Raw genomic sequence first — 16,431 nt, 5'->3', positions numbered from 1 at the left:
GAGAAAAGATTGATGTGTAAAATTAAAGATGAAAGGAAGATTTTTGCATCATGAGTTGTTTAGATAAAACCTTTAATTTAGGACATGCTCGAATCTTGATATATGAGATTAATGAGACTAATAAATATAATTTTTAAGAAAAAAGTTAAATAGGTACTAGAACAAGCCTTAATCCGTAGAAATAAATAACAAAAATTTATAAGTTATTGTAATACCATCTCACACTTATGACAAAATAATAAATAAGTACTCCGTATATCATAAATTTACCTATTAAGGGTTTGTTCTCTTTAGCTTAATTTCAGTTCAGCTCCAATCAGTTTAGTTCAGTTCAATTTAGTTCAGCTCATAAATTCCTTTTCTCATAAACAATTTATTTCGGCTCAGTTACGTTCAGTTCAGCTCAGTAAATCAGAACAGACCTTAAGTTCTAATCTCACCACTCACTCCTATTTTATGAGTCAGTATTACTTTCAAAACCATATAAATATATGGAAGAAGGATAAGCGATAAGCTTCTCCGAGTGATGCGGAGAAATCGGTAAGGTCCGAAAACTCCGAAAATGCAATTACTTCCAAATCTTGAAGACATTGGATCAACCCCACATTTACTAAGCGACCCTCAATGATGCTCAAGAAAGAGACCTGACGATTTGCATGTCTATGTAATCATGTATAATGGTCATTTTCATACTTACCTCATTATGTCTCTTGTCCTCGCTTCACCTCTCACACTAAGCACCAAGGCACCAGCTTGTACCCAAATATCCAATCAAAAGCGTCAAAAAAGAATGATGACAAAGAACAGGTTAATTAACGGTATGATGGCATGATCTCGAACCAATGCTCGTTATCTTTTTAATTGAGGTGGAAATGTTACTCAAGGACTATGCAATTATCTCTTGATGGAGAGAGAACACGAAGAGATCAAGAGCGAGGGAGACTGATGCTTGGAGGGATTACAAAAATTAAATGTCAAGGGACAAAATTTTGCCAATAATAGAATAGCTAGGTTCAATGTTAATACATTTTACAGGGGAGACATGCTCTTTCTTACAACCATAGAAATATGATGCACATTTACAACATAACCGGATGTATTAATACAGATTTACAAGATTAACTGGAATATAATCTCTTCAAATGTAGCCTGCATAGGTTTCGTGCCAAAACAGTGACCCTGTCGGAGAAGACACCTATCAGCCTGTGGAGCATGGTGCCTTTTTGTGTCAAGGTATCATCTCTATAAATGAAAAGGGGAATCCCTATGAATAATTTCAGACTTGTTTCAGAAGTCCTGAGGCAGGTTCTTTCTTCTCTTTGTCGGAACCATGGAGCTGCAGTAGAAGAGAATTGGAGACCACAAAAATTGAACTCAAAGCCATAAGCCCACCTGATATAATTGAAAATAAAAAGAATCAATCAGTAAGCATCTATAGGCAGACAAATACTTGCTACCTTCAAGCGTAGTTTGGGATGCCTTCGTATCAATGCATAATTTAGTTAGATTAAGAGTTGGTCCCCTAAGTGCTAGAACTAAACATCACTTGTAAACTTAAAATGTTAGGCTGAACGTGTACTTAAAAAAGTAACTATTAGCAGCTCGTAAATGCTTGATTAAACACGAAAAAAAAACAGAAGACTTTAAATATTTAGAATCTTGTTTGTTAATCTAGCCAAGGTTCAAGACTTGTCACATGATCTCACAAGTCATAATGCTCCTGTTGCTGGGTTTTTCGCTCCGTTTCCCCAGTATCATCAACATCAGACATTTACTGATAGTAGGAGTTTACCCAGGGATAAGCCATCATGATTACCTCAATCATAAAGTTGGGGTGATGAGAATTGAACCTCCAACCTCATAGTTAAGAGGTGGGATCTCTACCATCGAGTTCCCACTTAATTCTCATACCCCACCGCTTCTTTGACTGCAGGAAATGCAATCGCATACTTCGTATTAAGCATGCAATATGTTCTGCAGTTTACCAGAAAAGCATATTTTATTGTTCCTAAGGTTCCATTGAAATGTATCTTACAGTACAATGAACTACATATATTTTAGTAATTCCTCACTAAACTGTCTTAGTATTAGGTGTTTAACCAAAGAGTTACCTTCAGAACAAGGGTATATAAAAAATGAATTTGTTTGAAACTTTAGAGGGCTTTACAATTCTACGAGGCTGTGTGCATCTGATCACTATCCTCCTATTCCTTGCCCTGCTCTAGAAGGAAGATTCTAATAAACAATAAGGTAATGGTATTGTATAACATTAAGGTAAGGGAATCGATATACCAAATTACACATAATTATAAAAGAACTGTTTGTCACTCTATGCTCACACAATAGGAAGAAGCTGACCCCCCTCCTAATCCTTCCTTCTTTATGATCAAAGGAAGAAACCAAACCTTCCCATCCCATATATAGGACCTAGCTACCTTTAGGCGAAGAAGTAATTTTTAATACAATCTTTACCACTAATCCAGGTATCTCAGTTGTCATGTAACTATACCTGATAGAGAAGGCGTCATAGCAAAATCAAAATGGGGAAGCAGTACACCAGCAGCTACTGGAATCGTAACAACATTATATGCAACTGCCCACAATAAATTCTGATGTACTTTACTCATAGTTGCGCGAGCTAGATTAACAGCTTCTACAACCTGCAATGAATAAGGGTAAGTGAGAAAAGAAAGAGAGTTACACAAGGAAGTTTGAGATGCTGAAAGCTATAAGCTGGAATATTTTGAAGCTGATATTGCCTGCGACAGTCAGCTTGTGCAGGCAATCCTGAGGAAGGACCAAAAGAGGGGCAATGGGGGGATGCTAATGGACGGTGAAGAGATTATGAAGAAATATCATATTTAAAAAAACAATATAGTGCCAGAGAAGGTCTTCCAAGAATAGATATTTTGCAGTCTTATCACAATTTTCAATTATTCACTTGAATACTCGTGTCAGCAGACACTGCATATTTTGAATTTCCATGCAGAAGATACCTGTGAAAGTCTGTTCCCAAGAAGTACAATGGAAGCAGCATCAGATGCAGCATTTTCTTGTAACCCAGTTTTCAAAGCGATTCCAACATCAGCAAGTGCCAAAGAAGGTGCGTCATTTATACCATCACCAACCTGCAAGGAACTTGATGTTTAGGATAAAAGCATGCAAGGAAGCAACATAAAATAGGTTATACAAAGGACTGCAGATCTCAAGGAGACATGATGCAAAATAACATAAGACTAACTAGAAAAAATCATGCGTTATAAAACCATTCCCAATTTTCAGCGAGCGAGGTGGACATAAGTAGATAATTTTACATAAAAGCAAAAGGCTAAAAATTCAGAAGCTAAGATTGCAAGATTTGGGCTTAATGAGCAGCTAGAGCATCCAAAGAGGCTAGATACCATAGCAACACAATGTCCTGAAGCTTGTATATCTGATATAAATTGAGATTTCCGCTGAGGATTCAGGGATGGCTCGACAAACTCACGACTTATTCCAACGATTTTTGCGACTTTTGCAACTGCTTCTTCCCTGTCACCAGATAAGAGGACGGGTTTGATTCCCATCCCTTTAAGCCTTCAAAACGGGAAGAAAAGAGATCCAGCATTAGCATGTAAACTTATTATAGTAATTGTATAAGCAGGTAAATGAATTATTAGAGGCCCACAACTTTTGAACCATATCATAGAGAAAGGATGTCGGGGAGAGGTATAATTGAAATGTAAACAAATCATATTTATGCAACCTAATCTAAGAACATCACTACATATTGGGTCGCAAGCAGTACATTCGAACAAAGCATTTGGCAAAGCTAAAGAAATATAATTAAACAAAATGGTTTCTGAAAGCATACCCAAATGGCTACTGTTTGCTTTTAGAAACACAACAGAGCCAGGGTATCCAAAAATCAAGAACTGGGGTAGAAATTTTTTGCTAAGCATACTGTAGATTTTTAACCTCAAAAAAAGCTCATTCACCTAATTTATATGGTCAAATATCACCATTATATTTACCTAGTTTAGGGCAAGCAAGGCCATCAGGCAATAAGCGCTTTAGCAGAAAAGAATGGAGCAATGAAATATAAATGCATGGAAAATTTGGTGCTAAATTCCAGTCGAGAGTGACTAAATGAGATGTTGTTAAGCACATCGCACATGTAGTATTCCACAAAAATTCCAAAATTTGGTACAACTCCAATACTTCATACATAATTATAATTACAGAGAGAGAGAAGGTCATATAGAGATAATCTCTGCAGCTGTATCCTGCATAGGTTTAATGCGAAACTAGGAAGAGTAGGAACCAGATATCCTTATGTAAAAATGCTTGTATAAATCTATAAAGTATGAAGTGTCTGTGATGTGTGATCAAGAGAAATAATGGTACTTTCATTCTTCAACTTGCATTGTAAAAGCTGTCTGCTAAGCCTCCCTATTTTGACATAAAATATACCTTTTTTAAGGACAGAACTACAGAATTTAAAAGAATTGACATCCATTTTAGTTATCAAAAGACTTAAAAGAGAAATTGAAGTACCTTGCCACAGTAGCCACAGCATCATGCCTCAAGGCGTCAGAGATTGCAATAGCACCAATTACACCCTCTCCTTCCCGTCCAACATACACCACCGTTTCTGACTTATCCAGTGATGAAGTTGGTTTAGCTGATTCAAGCATCAAGGCACGCTCCAAATCTGTTATATCAGAGAGATTTTTCGTTTCAAAACGTTCACGAACCCATTCCAAAGCACCTACTGCAACCAAACGTCCATCTACTTCAGCTAATGTTCCAAAACCTGGTTCTGTTAATTGCCTACTTGTGGATGGAATCTGCAATCCATATGATTCTGCTTTACTCAAAATAGCATTTGCAAGCGGATGTGATGTTGTTTTCTCTACAGCAGCAGCAAGCTGGAGAATTTCTGAACTATTATAAGCCAATGAAGCCACAGCTGATACAGTAGGCTTTCCTTCTGTGAGGGTTCCTGTCTAAACACATGCACAAAAATTAATTAGCAGATTAACTTTCTCAGATACTCGAAGATAATTAAACTCAGCTCTGCAAACAAGTTCAAATATTCAGCAAAGAACATGACTGAATACATATATTAAACCTTGTCAAAAGCCATATAATCTATGCCAGCCAAGCGTTCCAGCACATCACCTCCTCTTAAAAGAAGTCCTTGTCTTGCTCCTGATAATCAAGAATACGCTTTAGAAAGAGAAATTATTTTTGATTATTTATGAAGTTTGAATATATGGGATTTTAAAATGTCCGACTATGCAGAAAGAAAAGCAAGACCAAAGTTACGTACCTATGGAAGTGCCAACTAGAATTGCTGTGGGTGTGGCAAGGCCTAAAGCACAGGGGCAGGAGACCACCTGTGTGAGAGAGAGATATTAGCCTAAGTTCATGATATATATGTAAATAAATAGTTGTCATCGCCTGGGGAGAGGGAGGTAGGTTACCATGCATGCCACCAGTATCCTTTAAGTTAACATAACTATCCAAGATTGTTCTCATAAAAAAAAAAATTAAAAAAAAAAATAATCCAAGATTGTTCAAGAGGGCATAAATAGCTCTTTGATAAGCGGTGATAAATAAGTTAAATGATAATGCGGTTGTGTGTGCTTTTGCAGGGAAAGTCGCATGCCAAGTTTCATGATAATACTCCACCCCAGATATATTTGGCATTTAATGGCCCATATCTAACAAAGTGATGGAAATTAACGAAGAAGAAACACATAATTTTGGAGTGGAGTAGCAAATTTGCAATGTTGCATTATCTTGAACATCGGCAAAAACTATTCCTTTGCAAAGTTACAGGAAATCCCTTACCAATTATAACTAGTTTTACTGCCTATAGACAGGCTATAAAAATTGGTATTATGCAGAACAAAGACACAATTGTGACGAAGCAAGTCAGATGGTAAAGCTTAACTTATCAGTCTATTGGTAATTAAAAAGGGGAGGGATGATTTAGCTTTGGCAGAGCTGAAATTCATCAGCGAAGAAAATAAGAGATATAGAGAGAAAGATTATTGCTGGTCACTAAGAAGATATAGATAAGGGCTGCTAAGAAGTGGAGATGAAAGGGGAAAAGAAAAGGATGAAAGAAAGGACATATTAATACTTTAATAGGGAAGATTTCCACCTTGGATACCCTAGAATAGGCAAAATTTCACTTTGGTGACATCCTCCATCATATAAAGAATCAACACCTCTATTAATTTGCTGACATGTTGAGCACAATCAAAGCAGGTGGATTTGCAGCAGCTTGCAAAGATACATTAATTTTGATCCAACGGCCGAAAACATATACTTTGTATAATTGATTCAAAACATATCAATAAATTGCTTATAAATTTAGACTATAGATAAAGACTACCTACTTTGGTCAACATATTGTTTTGTTCATGTCAGTGATTGCTGGTATTAGTTCTGCTTTGGTGGAGGTTATGAGCCTCAATTAATCAAAACGAGAATATAAAAAATAGAGGTCACCGAAATGAAATTAAGCCTAACTTTGGGTACCCAAAATGGATAATATCATTTTACTAGCTATTTACCAAACACATTTAATGATAGATCAACAATGGAACATAAGATGTGTTTCATGTGATGACCTAGTTGTTATCAGATAGAAATATTGTACTGGGACTGTATAAGAAAAGTTTGTCATGGGGATTGATTGTATAAGAGTACGACACATGATTCTCACTTAAGTGAAGAGCAAATACATATCTACAAAACATTTTGACAATATTCATAGGTTTTAATTAAAAGTTAAGTTCACTAACACCATTTGCAATGATCAATTCAAAAGAAAGATTGCTTTTTGAAAAACATTTTAATCAATGGATACTGTCTTGAGAGAGATCTGCTCAGAGTCTCCTGAAGGAGCACTTATTTGATGAAAGCGCATCTTATTACGTAAGCTCTTTGCACATTAAAACTTTCTTCCTAAAAGGTGGGAGAAAGAAGTCAAGTATGAGTTAAGGTATTCTGATTGTGAAGGCTGGTATTTCAATTACTATTGTAAGTTTTTGGTGTTTGATAGAACAATAATGGACAACAAAAGGCATGTTCCTAAATCCTCAGTTTTTTTATTAGCCATGCATGCTTCCATGGGGCCACATGATGGTTATGCATCCGCTTAGTTGGCAGGAGTGTACAATTCGATGATTCAGCTTGCATCAGCAAGATTTTATACACCCTTGTCACTGCCCATCCCCCCAAAAGAAGAAAAGGAAAAGGCAGGGTCTTGACTTCAGTGACAGCTGATAGGAAAAACTGCCCAATTAAGAGATAAGATAGATAAAATGGGAAGATGACTGAGATAGCATGCAGAACAAGAAAGGAAAAGGCATAAGGATCAAAGAAAAGTCAATTGATGGAAATCCCAAAAGGATAACTAGATTAATTCAATTGTCTAAATACCAATAGAAAATTCATAAAGTACACAGAGGGCAAAAGAAATCATATGTATCACACTTTGGAATGTATACTATCTGGAAACAGATGTGTGGAGTACTAAAAATCTTGCAAAATTCTCAGGAATGATCAACAGATGTGTAGATTACAAAAAATCTAACAAAAAATTTCAATAATTATCAGTGTAGTATGTGTGGTTGTACAACAGACTTCTTTTTGTATATTGTGCACAAAATAAAAAGGGAGATGCAAGCATATATACACTTATAGCACGTCAGATTGGGGCATATATTCTACTGAAAAAATCTATTAAAAGAAAAGACAAATTGTATATGACAGTATAATTTGCTTGGTAACATTAACCTTATAATACATCCTATTTTCTGTCTGAATCACCTTAGATGGAGAAATTAAATGACCATAAGCATAATTTTCTTTCTTAGTATAGGTCAAATTGAGTGTTGTTACTTACCAACACATCTACAGCCAGCTTCAAGCTTAAGATCAAAGTACTACCCTCAGGACCAGCAATGTCATTCAGCAAGACATCAGGGAATAATTTTGTCCCGATTGATGACCTACAAAAGTCAACAAGCAATAAAAATATAAACAACTCTTTACTGTAGATGATAAAATTTTGTTTGCAGACTTGACGACAATAAATTGGTTTACTTGACATGCGCTCTACTGAGTTTTAAAAGTACTGCAGTCTGCAGGCTTAAGGGCTAACTTTCAGTAGTAGACGGTGCTATTTCAAGTTGGTGATGTTTGATTTGGACTCTATAGCTGACTTTATAGGTTGTGCGGTGGAATTTTTTCCTTAACTAATTTGTGTCTTCCTTATTGTGCACCTTTCAAGTGCATTTTTGTCATGGATTCTATTACTGAGAGAACCCAAAAAAGACTTGCAGCTTTTTGTCGTGAGGGGTAGATTTACATTGAGTTTTTTTTTTTTTTTTTTTTAAATAAAAAATAACAGTTTTCAGCTTCCTTATTGACATATGTCCATGTTCACTATCCTGCCTAGAGGGGCTTCAAAGCTGTAATTATTGAACTGGACTTCCTGTAGGATATCAACGATTTTGATAGGGTTTCCATTGGATCAAGTTGGAAGTTGTATGTTGATTTGTCCACCCAAGCAAGGTTTTGGCATCAAGTCCTTCTATTTGATGAATAAAGGTCCAAAGGCAAAGTGGCTTTAGAGGTTTGCCAATGAAGATGAGAAGACAATAATGGTATAGTGTAAAAACATCATTGAGCTCATATACAGTGCTAGGAACCTTGGATGGTGGAACAAAAAGATCTCTTCTTCTCAAGGTGTATGATTTTACATATGTCAAGTCCTTGGTTGGCTTCAAGGTAAAGAGTGTGGGTCAATAGTTCAAGGGTTCTGGTCGGTATGACATTTGTCACGGAGAACAACCTCGATTGGCTCTATAAGCTCAATATCCAAATTTGTTTAGATTTGATTAATTTAAGAAAGCCACTGTTTCAAAAAATTTTGGTTTTCACTCTTATGCTCATCAAAAGCATCACAAAAGGCTTTTTCACAATGGGTATGGTTGCATCACTTGCATGAGTGAGTTGAGACCCCAAACAGCCCTATTCTACAGTCTAGCAAGAAACTCATTGAGTCTAGCAAGAAACTCATATGGGGTAATGCTAGGTAGCTACAGTACGGTATATCATCACTCACCACCCCCACATTGACCACGAGTAGTCCCTCATGCATAAGCGTCTGCTTAGTTTGAGGCGCACCAAGGTACAAACGTCCTTGGAGCCTAGAGGCAAGGCGAAGGCACACTTTAAATATAATAAAAAATAAATTAATTTCTGTTAATAAGTCTAAAAAAGAATTATGAGAAAAAGGTGAAAGGGCAATGTGACCAATAGCTAGGGTTCTTTGAATGAAATTGGGGGATATGGGTTTTCTCTCTCCTCTAGTTATAAAGTAAATCTGATTGTTCATTGTAGTAAAGTCACGTGGTTTCTTTTTTTAAACTATCTTACACATCAGCTATTGACACCTTACAGCATAAGGCGCAAAGATTTCAGTGTCTGAAGCCTGGAAAAAAGCACATAGGCACACACCTTTAGTACCACCTTTGCGCCAGACACACTTTTTAAATTGAAAAGGTTCAGATGTATCATTTAAAACCAGATCTAAAAACTAGTGACATACCAAAAGGCAAATGTCATCAGAGAACAAGCCATCACACTGTAGACAAATGGTCCAGCAATTGAATCTGCAAGCCTTTGTATTGGTGCTTCATTACTTTGGGCATCTTCAACCTGAAAATACAAAGCCATATATAAACATAATAAAAAATGTTACCCTAAGAATTATATGAAAATTAGGAAACCTGAGTTATTGATGATAAACCATGAACAAATTTATTTACATCACATGAAAGTTCCTAAACTATTACATGCTGATCATGATATTTATGGAAAGAAATTTTCATGGCGGTTCCTGCAGGTGCAACCAGCTCCCACTACTACATTACTATTTAAGGGATTAAGAGATAAGGCAATATGGGATGCAACAGATTAGGAAGATTCAAGTCGGCAAGTTCCATTTTAACATTTCATATTAATGACAGATCGACAGATATAGCTAGTGATCATGCATTAAAGATTATGAATATGTAAAAACTTAGTTATTTGAATGGGATCTTATGCCATGAAATTTAGATGACTATGGCTTCAAATTTTTTAATTTTCTTGCAAGCTGGCAGCTTCATCACTGTAATTTCACATGTGTGTACAAGTGAGTATGTATGTGTGAGATATATCAAATACTACAATCATTTTATTAGCTAAGAACTAGAAAGTAAAGATGTTTTACACTGTTGGCAAAAAGAAAACAGAATAGATCACATTTATGGAGAGTCACTGCTTCTTGCTTATTTGAAACTTCAACGATTGCAATATAATTGAACCATATACCTTTTTCGGAAATTACATAATAATCACCGTTATCTTATTTGGTAGGAATATTAGGACTAAAAACAATCATATTGTCCTTCAAATATTCCTTTCATGACCCCATTACCATCTCTTTACTCACCCTTAGGAGGGTATTGTTGCCTTTTTAACATTCTCTTTCATCTTTTTTACATAAAGTGCCATTTAGAAACGGTGCAATCATATTGATCTAGAGGAAGTATATGTTTAAAAGATGCAAAATGGTAAATTACATATTTACATACCATGTGAATAATTTTGGATATAGTAGAGTTGGAGCCTGTGGAAGTAGCTTCTATCCTTATAGGACCATCCTGGGAGAAAAAAAAAAAAAAAAAAAAAAAAAAAGAAGGAAAAAAAAGAGAGAGAGAGAGAGAGAGATATATATAATTTATTTTTGCTTTTCCCTGAAAATGCTTCTATTTCTAATAAGAAACATCAACAAATACATATGTGTGCAACACGCAGCAGTGAAAAAAATATTATGAGAACTATTTAGTTATTTCTTAAGTGAACCTAAGACGACTTGAGTTGCCGTAGTCCCAGCCAACCCTTGTCTGTTAGCTGTCTTGATAGTCATGGGTACATGTAAAACATCATTTGGTTTAGGGCCAAAAACATACAGTATCACACTCTTCTCTTTCATCCTAGGCAGGAACATCATTGTAAGCACTAAAGTAAATCTGTAATGGTATCACTTTGTATAAATTCCAGGTGATACAATAAGTTATATGGGTTTTAGGAATAGTAATCTTCACAATATGCTCATTTGCATTTTACACAGCCTGTCCCCTCTAACAGAAAGCCAATACAAATGGGTCATCAAAGATTCTGGAGGACCAATACTAATCTAGGTGCAGGATGTCATATAAAATTTTCAGGGGAAATCAGACACAACCATTTGTGATAATCACAGCACTAGAAAAGCATTAATTGCATAAATTTCATACCCAATTTATTGTCCCAGCGGACACAAAAAGCCCTGCCTCCTTGAATACAGGAAGAGATTCTCCAGTAAGCATAGATTCATCCACAACACTTCTTCCAGCAATTACCTTTCCCTGGAACACATATAATTGCATAGACAAATCGTCATTATGCATGCCAACAATTATTTTCTTTACACAGACATACATTTTACATGCAGAAATGTCAAAAGACGCCAGCAGATAAACTGCACCTTGATGGACTGGGTAGGAAGCAAAAGAGTTCAGAACAATAAGATAATAGGCTTACATCCACAGGTACGGTTTCTCCAGGTAAAACCAACACAGTATCACCAACTCGAATGTCATCAGTAGGAACTTCAATACAAATGGCATCAGAGGCCAGCACTTCGTTGGCAGACAAATCACTCTCTGAGGAAGTGATGACAAGTCGAGCTTGAGTAGATATTAAAGACTGCAACATAAAATTCATAATTTGTCAAGATATGATCGATGTCTAGGATTTGTGGAGCTAAAGAATGCCACTTAAGCTCTCACTCGTTGAGATTCAATGATACAGTCAACATACGAAACCATCACATGCAAGTTTAAAATCAATTAAGATTATCACTCACTTCTTAAGATGTCTAGAAATATGCTAGGAATTAGCTTGGTTACAGCACTAATAATGGCAGAAATTAAGAAGGAAGAGGATGATTATAGTATTAAGATGAGAATTACAACTAATTGAACGATAATTCCACTTTCGAGAGGTGGATTCTCTCCTAATATGAGGTTTCGAGAGGCTCACTCTCTCCCAATAAACAATCCTCAATAATATTCAACATGATGATTATTCCTCCTAATGAGGTCTATTTATAGAAAATACCCCCTAACAAACCTCTAGCTTATTCCCCAAGTTACTACTAATAGACTATGACTAATGTGCCCTTTCCCTAAATATTGATTCCTTGCAAAATATTGGCTACAAGAACAATTAGGATATAGCACAAGTTAAAAGGTCCCATAAAGCTTGTATCTTACCAACTAAATTCTATCTTATTATTGAAGTGTGGAAAACATACTTTGCTTTGATTTCTTCCAGTAAAAGGTGTGATTTAGAATAGAGTATATCTCAAATAATATGCCAAATTTCTGCCACCATCTTGAGTCCGCAATAAACCAACCACTTTTGTGTAAATACTCACTGTGTCCTATTTTTGAAGTAAAGCAATCATAACAATATTATGTCAGGGATAAAGGTATACCGGATACAAGGTGTTTTAGATTATTATTTATGGTGTCAACTTAGTGCTAGCAGAGGAAAGTTGGTTGGTGCTGATTACTGAGTATGAGATACGTTTGATAATTTTTTAGAAAACATCAACTAACAGTGCTAATCCCTTGCTTAATTTGCCTCCAATGACAGGGTCTTTGTAAAATATTGTGCCTAAGACTGAGACTCGCCCTTTCTTGATCAACAGAAAGCGCAAAAGAACATAAGCGAGGCAAAAAAGAATCCAAAGAACTAACAAGTTCTGGGAAAAAGCTCTATAGCTATCAATCCCACGATCTCGTAGAATACCATAATTAGCAGCACAAAAACTGCACCTTCGTAGACTTCTAAAAAAAGAATCTAAAACCACCACGTCTCTAATCAGGGAAAAGAAAATAACTAAGATTCATAATGTATGATACTCTCATTCAGCACATAAATAAAAACCCGGGCCGACATAAAAAAAGAGAGAATAGATAATGCTACATTGTTTCTGGCCTTTTCCTAATTGTACAGTGAGCCTCCAAATAAAATTGCTTTGCATTATAAAATACGACCCACAGCCCTCTCCAGTCGCCACCCATACAGCATTTAATACAGCCATTACAGAAATGAAGTTGAGATGCAGTAGAACTTATTAAAAAGTAAAGGATAGAATCATGGATGCAAAGAATGAACTATATATGTTCTGTCAAAATGTTTCAAGTAAATATTGTAGCTGAGCTTCTCAAGCGAATTTACATGATCAAACATTAAAAAGAGCCACTAGATATTAAGCATAACACTTACTAAAAGTTCGTTCATGTCACTAGAGGCTTTGATCCTTGCCCTTTCTTCCAAAGAACGACCAAGAAGCACAAAACCAAGAAGCATGACCTGCATACTAAAAGCCAATGTCACCAAATGAGAAATGTACCACTTTCCTTCATGCATCAGTAATAAAAGTATAATTAAAAGACACCCAAAAAAAAGGGACTGAGAGGAGGAAATAACAAAAGATTGATTAAAATGTTGAGCATCACTTTCATAAATTATATACGAAAAAAAAATGGAACAAAATCTCAAGAAATCTAAAACCCTTGATACATCAAACACTATCCCTTTTTTTCTTTACTCTCTTATTTTTGTCCTTTCTTTGGAGGGACGGGGAAGTTTCCTAGATGCACAAAATTCTTGTTCTTAACATATCATCTACAAGAAGTAAAATCCATTATATCATGGGAATGGGAGACAATTTCCCATGAAACACTGACCCCTCATATATCATTGTTAGAATATGATAATCTTTGTAATTAATCATTTTTTAATCATCTACTAATTATATTGTGATAAAATCCATTATATCATGGGAGGAGATGATAGTCAATAGTCATATATATTGACATATCGACATATCGTGCTTGGTTATGTCTGATTTGCTAACAGATCTAAAGGAATTCCTAAATATAATAGCATTAGATTATACAAAGTACTACTGAATAAGAAGACACCAAAACACATTAGTTAATTTTAACATCATTATAATATATAATGTGGCCAGCTGAGTGACCTTAAAAATAAATGAGAAAATTGCAGAAGAAGATCATAGCAACATTGTAACTTGTAAATGTGATAACTCACCGGTTCATCAAAGAATGAAGCATTCCACTCAAGTTCAGGGCTGACAAGTGAGACCTGGGCAAGGGAAAGAAAATTAATATACAATATTAGTACAAAATAGCAGATAAATAATTCAAAATTAATGCATTGAAATGTAAGAATGCTCATTGATAAAACAGTCTTACAGCACTCAAGATAAAAGCAGCAACTGATCCAAATCCTACTAGAGAATTCATGTTTGGAGAACCCTTGGCAAATGCCTTGATACCATCAAACAGCAAACCTGATACAAGAAGTACACAACGTCAATCTTCAATTCTTAACAAAATTGATCTACAGTACTTGGTATTTCAAAACATTAAAAAAGAGAATTTGTCACATTCTCGAACTGTTAAGTAGCTTACAAAATTTAACTATGCAAATGGAATAACTAGAGACAGTAAGGAGCAGTAAAAGTGCCATGGAGGGTCGTGCTAACTTCAGCAGAGCAAAGATGCTTATATTCAATTATAATACATACAATAATACCACTCACATTAGATGCTTCACTTTGAAAGATCTCACAACCACCTTTTCCCATACTTGATATAATGTCCCAACTCCCAAGGTCCAAAATAGGCCTAGGGATCAAGGCAAGTTGACAGTTTAACACAAGCAACTGAAACTAGGATGAAAAGGCTACAACTTAGAAATTTAGGAAGCTGGAGTTTTCAATCTTCACTAGTTCAGGACAATATTCCAGTTATCATCTTGCCAAGCTTTATAGTTTATACATTTGTTCAATTCAAAAAACTCAAATAATACAAAAGAATTTAGAAACTTGGCACCAACTTGTATCAACTGCGTTAAGTTCAAGGAGTGAAGCAATGAACACACTACAAAGAACTTCAAACATAGTCCCATAATCTAATAAACTAATAGTCCAATTGTGCAAAAAGCACTAATTTAAAGTTCTACAATGGAGAAACAGATTTCATGATATCTCAAGTACATGCATTACATCCTGTATATTCTTTCATCAAATTGAAATATCAGCTAAGAAATCTAAATCTTTCTCGAAAAAAGAAAAGATAGAAAGGCGAAAACACGAACCTCTTCCCGGTCCCAGCAAAGCTCCCAAAGCTAAACCACCCTTCACATATGAATTATGCAGCACATCCCAGATTCCTCCTGTATCCCCAAAACACAAAATTAAAATCATAAATTCACAAATTATTCAATAACATAATGTTGCATTTATAGACATCAAACTCAAATTACAATCAAATAAATTAGCTGAAATTAGAAATTAAAATTAAAATACCATGAGCAACATGAATTCCAAGAGAATGCAAGATATGACTAGTATGAGAACCACAACAAAGAGCAACTAAAGTCCAAGCAAAAATCACTCGATTTCTGCTCTTCTCAACCAATTCCTCCCTTTTCGCTGCCATTTCCTTCCATTTCTTCACTCTCTCTCCTACTCCATTACCAGGAACTCTCTTCTTCGCCTCAAATCCACACTCTTCCAACCTCTTCGCCAACTCCTCCGCCACAAATTCACCGCCGGAAACCTCCGATTTCAGCCTCACTGCAGCAGTTTCCGTCAACATATTCACCACCGCAGACTCCACGCGATCGTCAGATACGAGCAACTTCTTCACGCGAGTTACACAACCGCCGCACATCATCCCGCCGACATCGAGTAGAAACGAAGATTCCGCCGAAACTTGATTTCCCGGCGACGAAGTTGAGTTTGATGTCGGAAAATTTAGCTCGACAGCCTTTGCTGCGACAAAATTAGGGTTCCGGCGACGTTGGAGAGAAGGATAGTGCGGGAGAGGAGAGAGAATAGGGGAGTGAGTTCGGCGGATGTAGCGGTGGCCAGAGGCGGTTGCGGAGGGGAAAGAGGTGGAGAGAGAAAGTGTGAGTTTGAGTAGGTTGGCCGCCATTGATGGAGCTTCGAGGAGGAGAGAGAAAGAGAAAGTGATGAGCGTTGACAATGGCGGGAGTAGAGATAGATAAGATGTTGGAAATGGAGGAGAGAGAAATTTTAATGCGCTAGTTTTTCTTTTTTTAAAAAAAAAAATTTTAATATTTGAGGTTGAAGAAGATGGTGGGTTTGACACGTGTTGTACAGTCATTGCATGCTTTTGATTATTTTGTCTGCATGTGAAAAATGGGGTGTTGTTTATGTACTCCGTAATTATGTTTTTAATTGTTTAAGATAAGGATATGATATTACTC

The 16,431-nt window shown here is 36.0% G+C and overlaps 1 protein-coding gene across 2 annotated transcripts; it reads right to left on the bottom strand.

Moving 5' to 3' along the window:
* Positions 1-958: 958 nt before the first annotated feature.
* LOC145591479 (copper-transporting ATPase PAA2, chloroplastic-like) lies at positions 959-16,233 on the bottom strand. 2 transcript variants are annotated; one of them, XM_081647941.1, is made up of 17 exons: positions 15,506-16,233; positions 15,295-15,372; positions 14,388-14,485; positions 14,224-14,277; positions 13,393-13,479; positions 11,638-11,802; positions 11,352-11,462; positions 10,647-10,715; positions 9,617-9,726; positions 7,907-8,012; positions 5,315-5,381; positions 5,114-5,193; positions 4,537-4,988; positions 3,402-3,576; positions 2,997-3,128; positions 2,510-2,660; positions 959-1,392 (listed from the first exon to the last, which is right to left on the bottom strand). In XM_081647941.1, the coding sequence occupies exons 1-17, from the start codon at positions 16,134-16,136 to the stop codon at positions 1,277-1,279; spliced, it is 2,682 nt and encodes an 893-aa protein (XP_081504067.1). In that variant the 5' UTR covers positions 16,137-16,233; the 3' UTR covers positions 959-1,276. The 2 variants fall into 2 exon arrangements, with proteins under 2 accessions (XP_081504067.1, XP_081504068.1); XM_081647942.1 differs by having other exon boundaries at positions 4,537-4,984; positions 5,164-5,193.
* Positions 16,234-16,431: the final 198 nt, after the last annotated feature.

The sequence above is a fragment of the Chenopodium album genome, chromosome 18 (assembly GCF_948465745.1).
Source record: "Chenopodium album chromosome 18, dcCheAlbu1.1, whole genome shotgun sequence".
In the NCBI taxonomy this organism is placed as follows: domain Eukaryota; kingdom Viridiplantae; phylum Streptophyta; class Magnoliopsida; order Caryophyllales; family Amaranthaceae; genus Chenopodium; species Chenopodium album.
The sequence above is the reverse complement of the archived record's forward strand: the minus strand, read 5'-3'. Positions and strand labels throughout refer to the sequence as shown.

Bases quoted from the DNA above. Each gene is read 5' to 3' on its own strand.
- LOC145591479 (XM_081647941.1), bottom strand. From the start codon at position 16,136: ATGGCGGCCAACCTACTCAAACTCACACTTTCTCTCTCCACCTCTTTC. The intron at 5,382-7,906 runs GTAAGTAACAAC...TCTCTCACACAG, and splicing joins AGCTGGCTGTAGATGTGTTG to GTGGTCTCCTGCCCCTGTGC. The intron at 2,661-2,996 runs GTATCTTCTGCA...TATTCATTGCAG, and splicing joins TTGGGAACAGACTTTCACAG to GTTGTAGAAGCTGTTAATCT.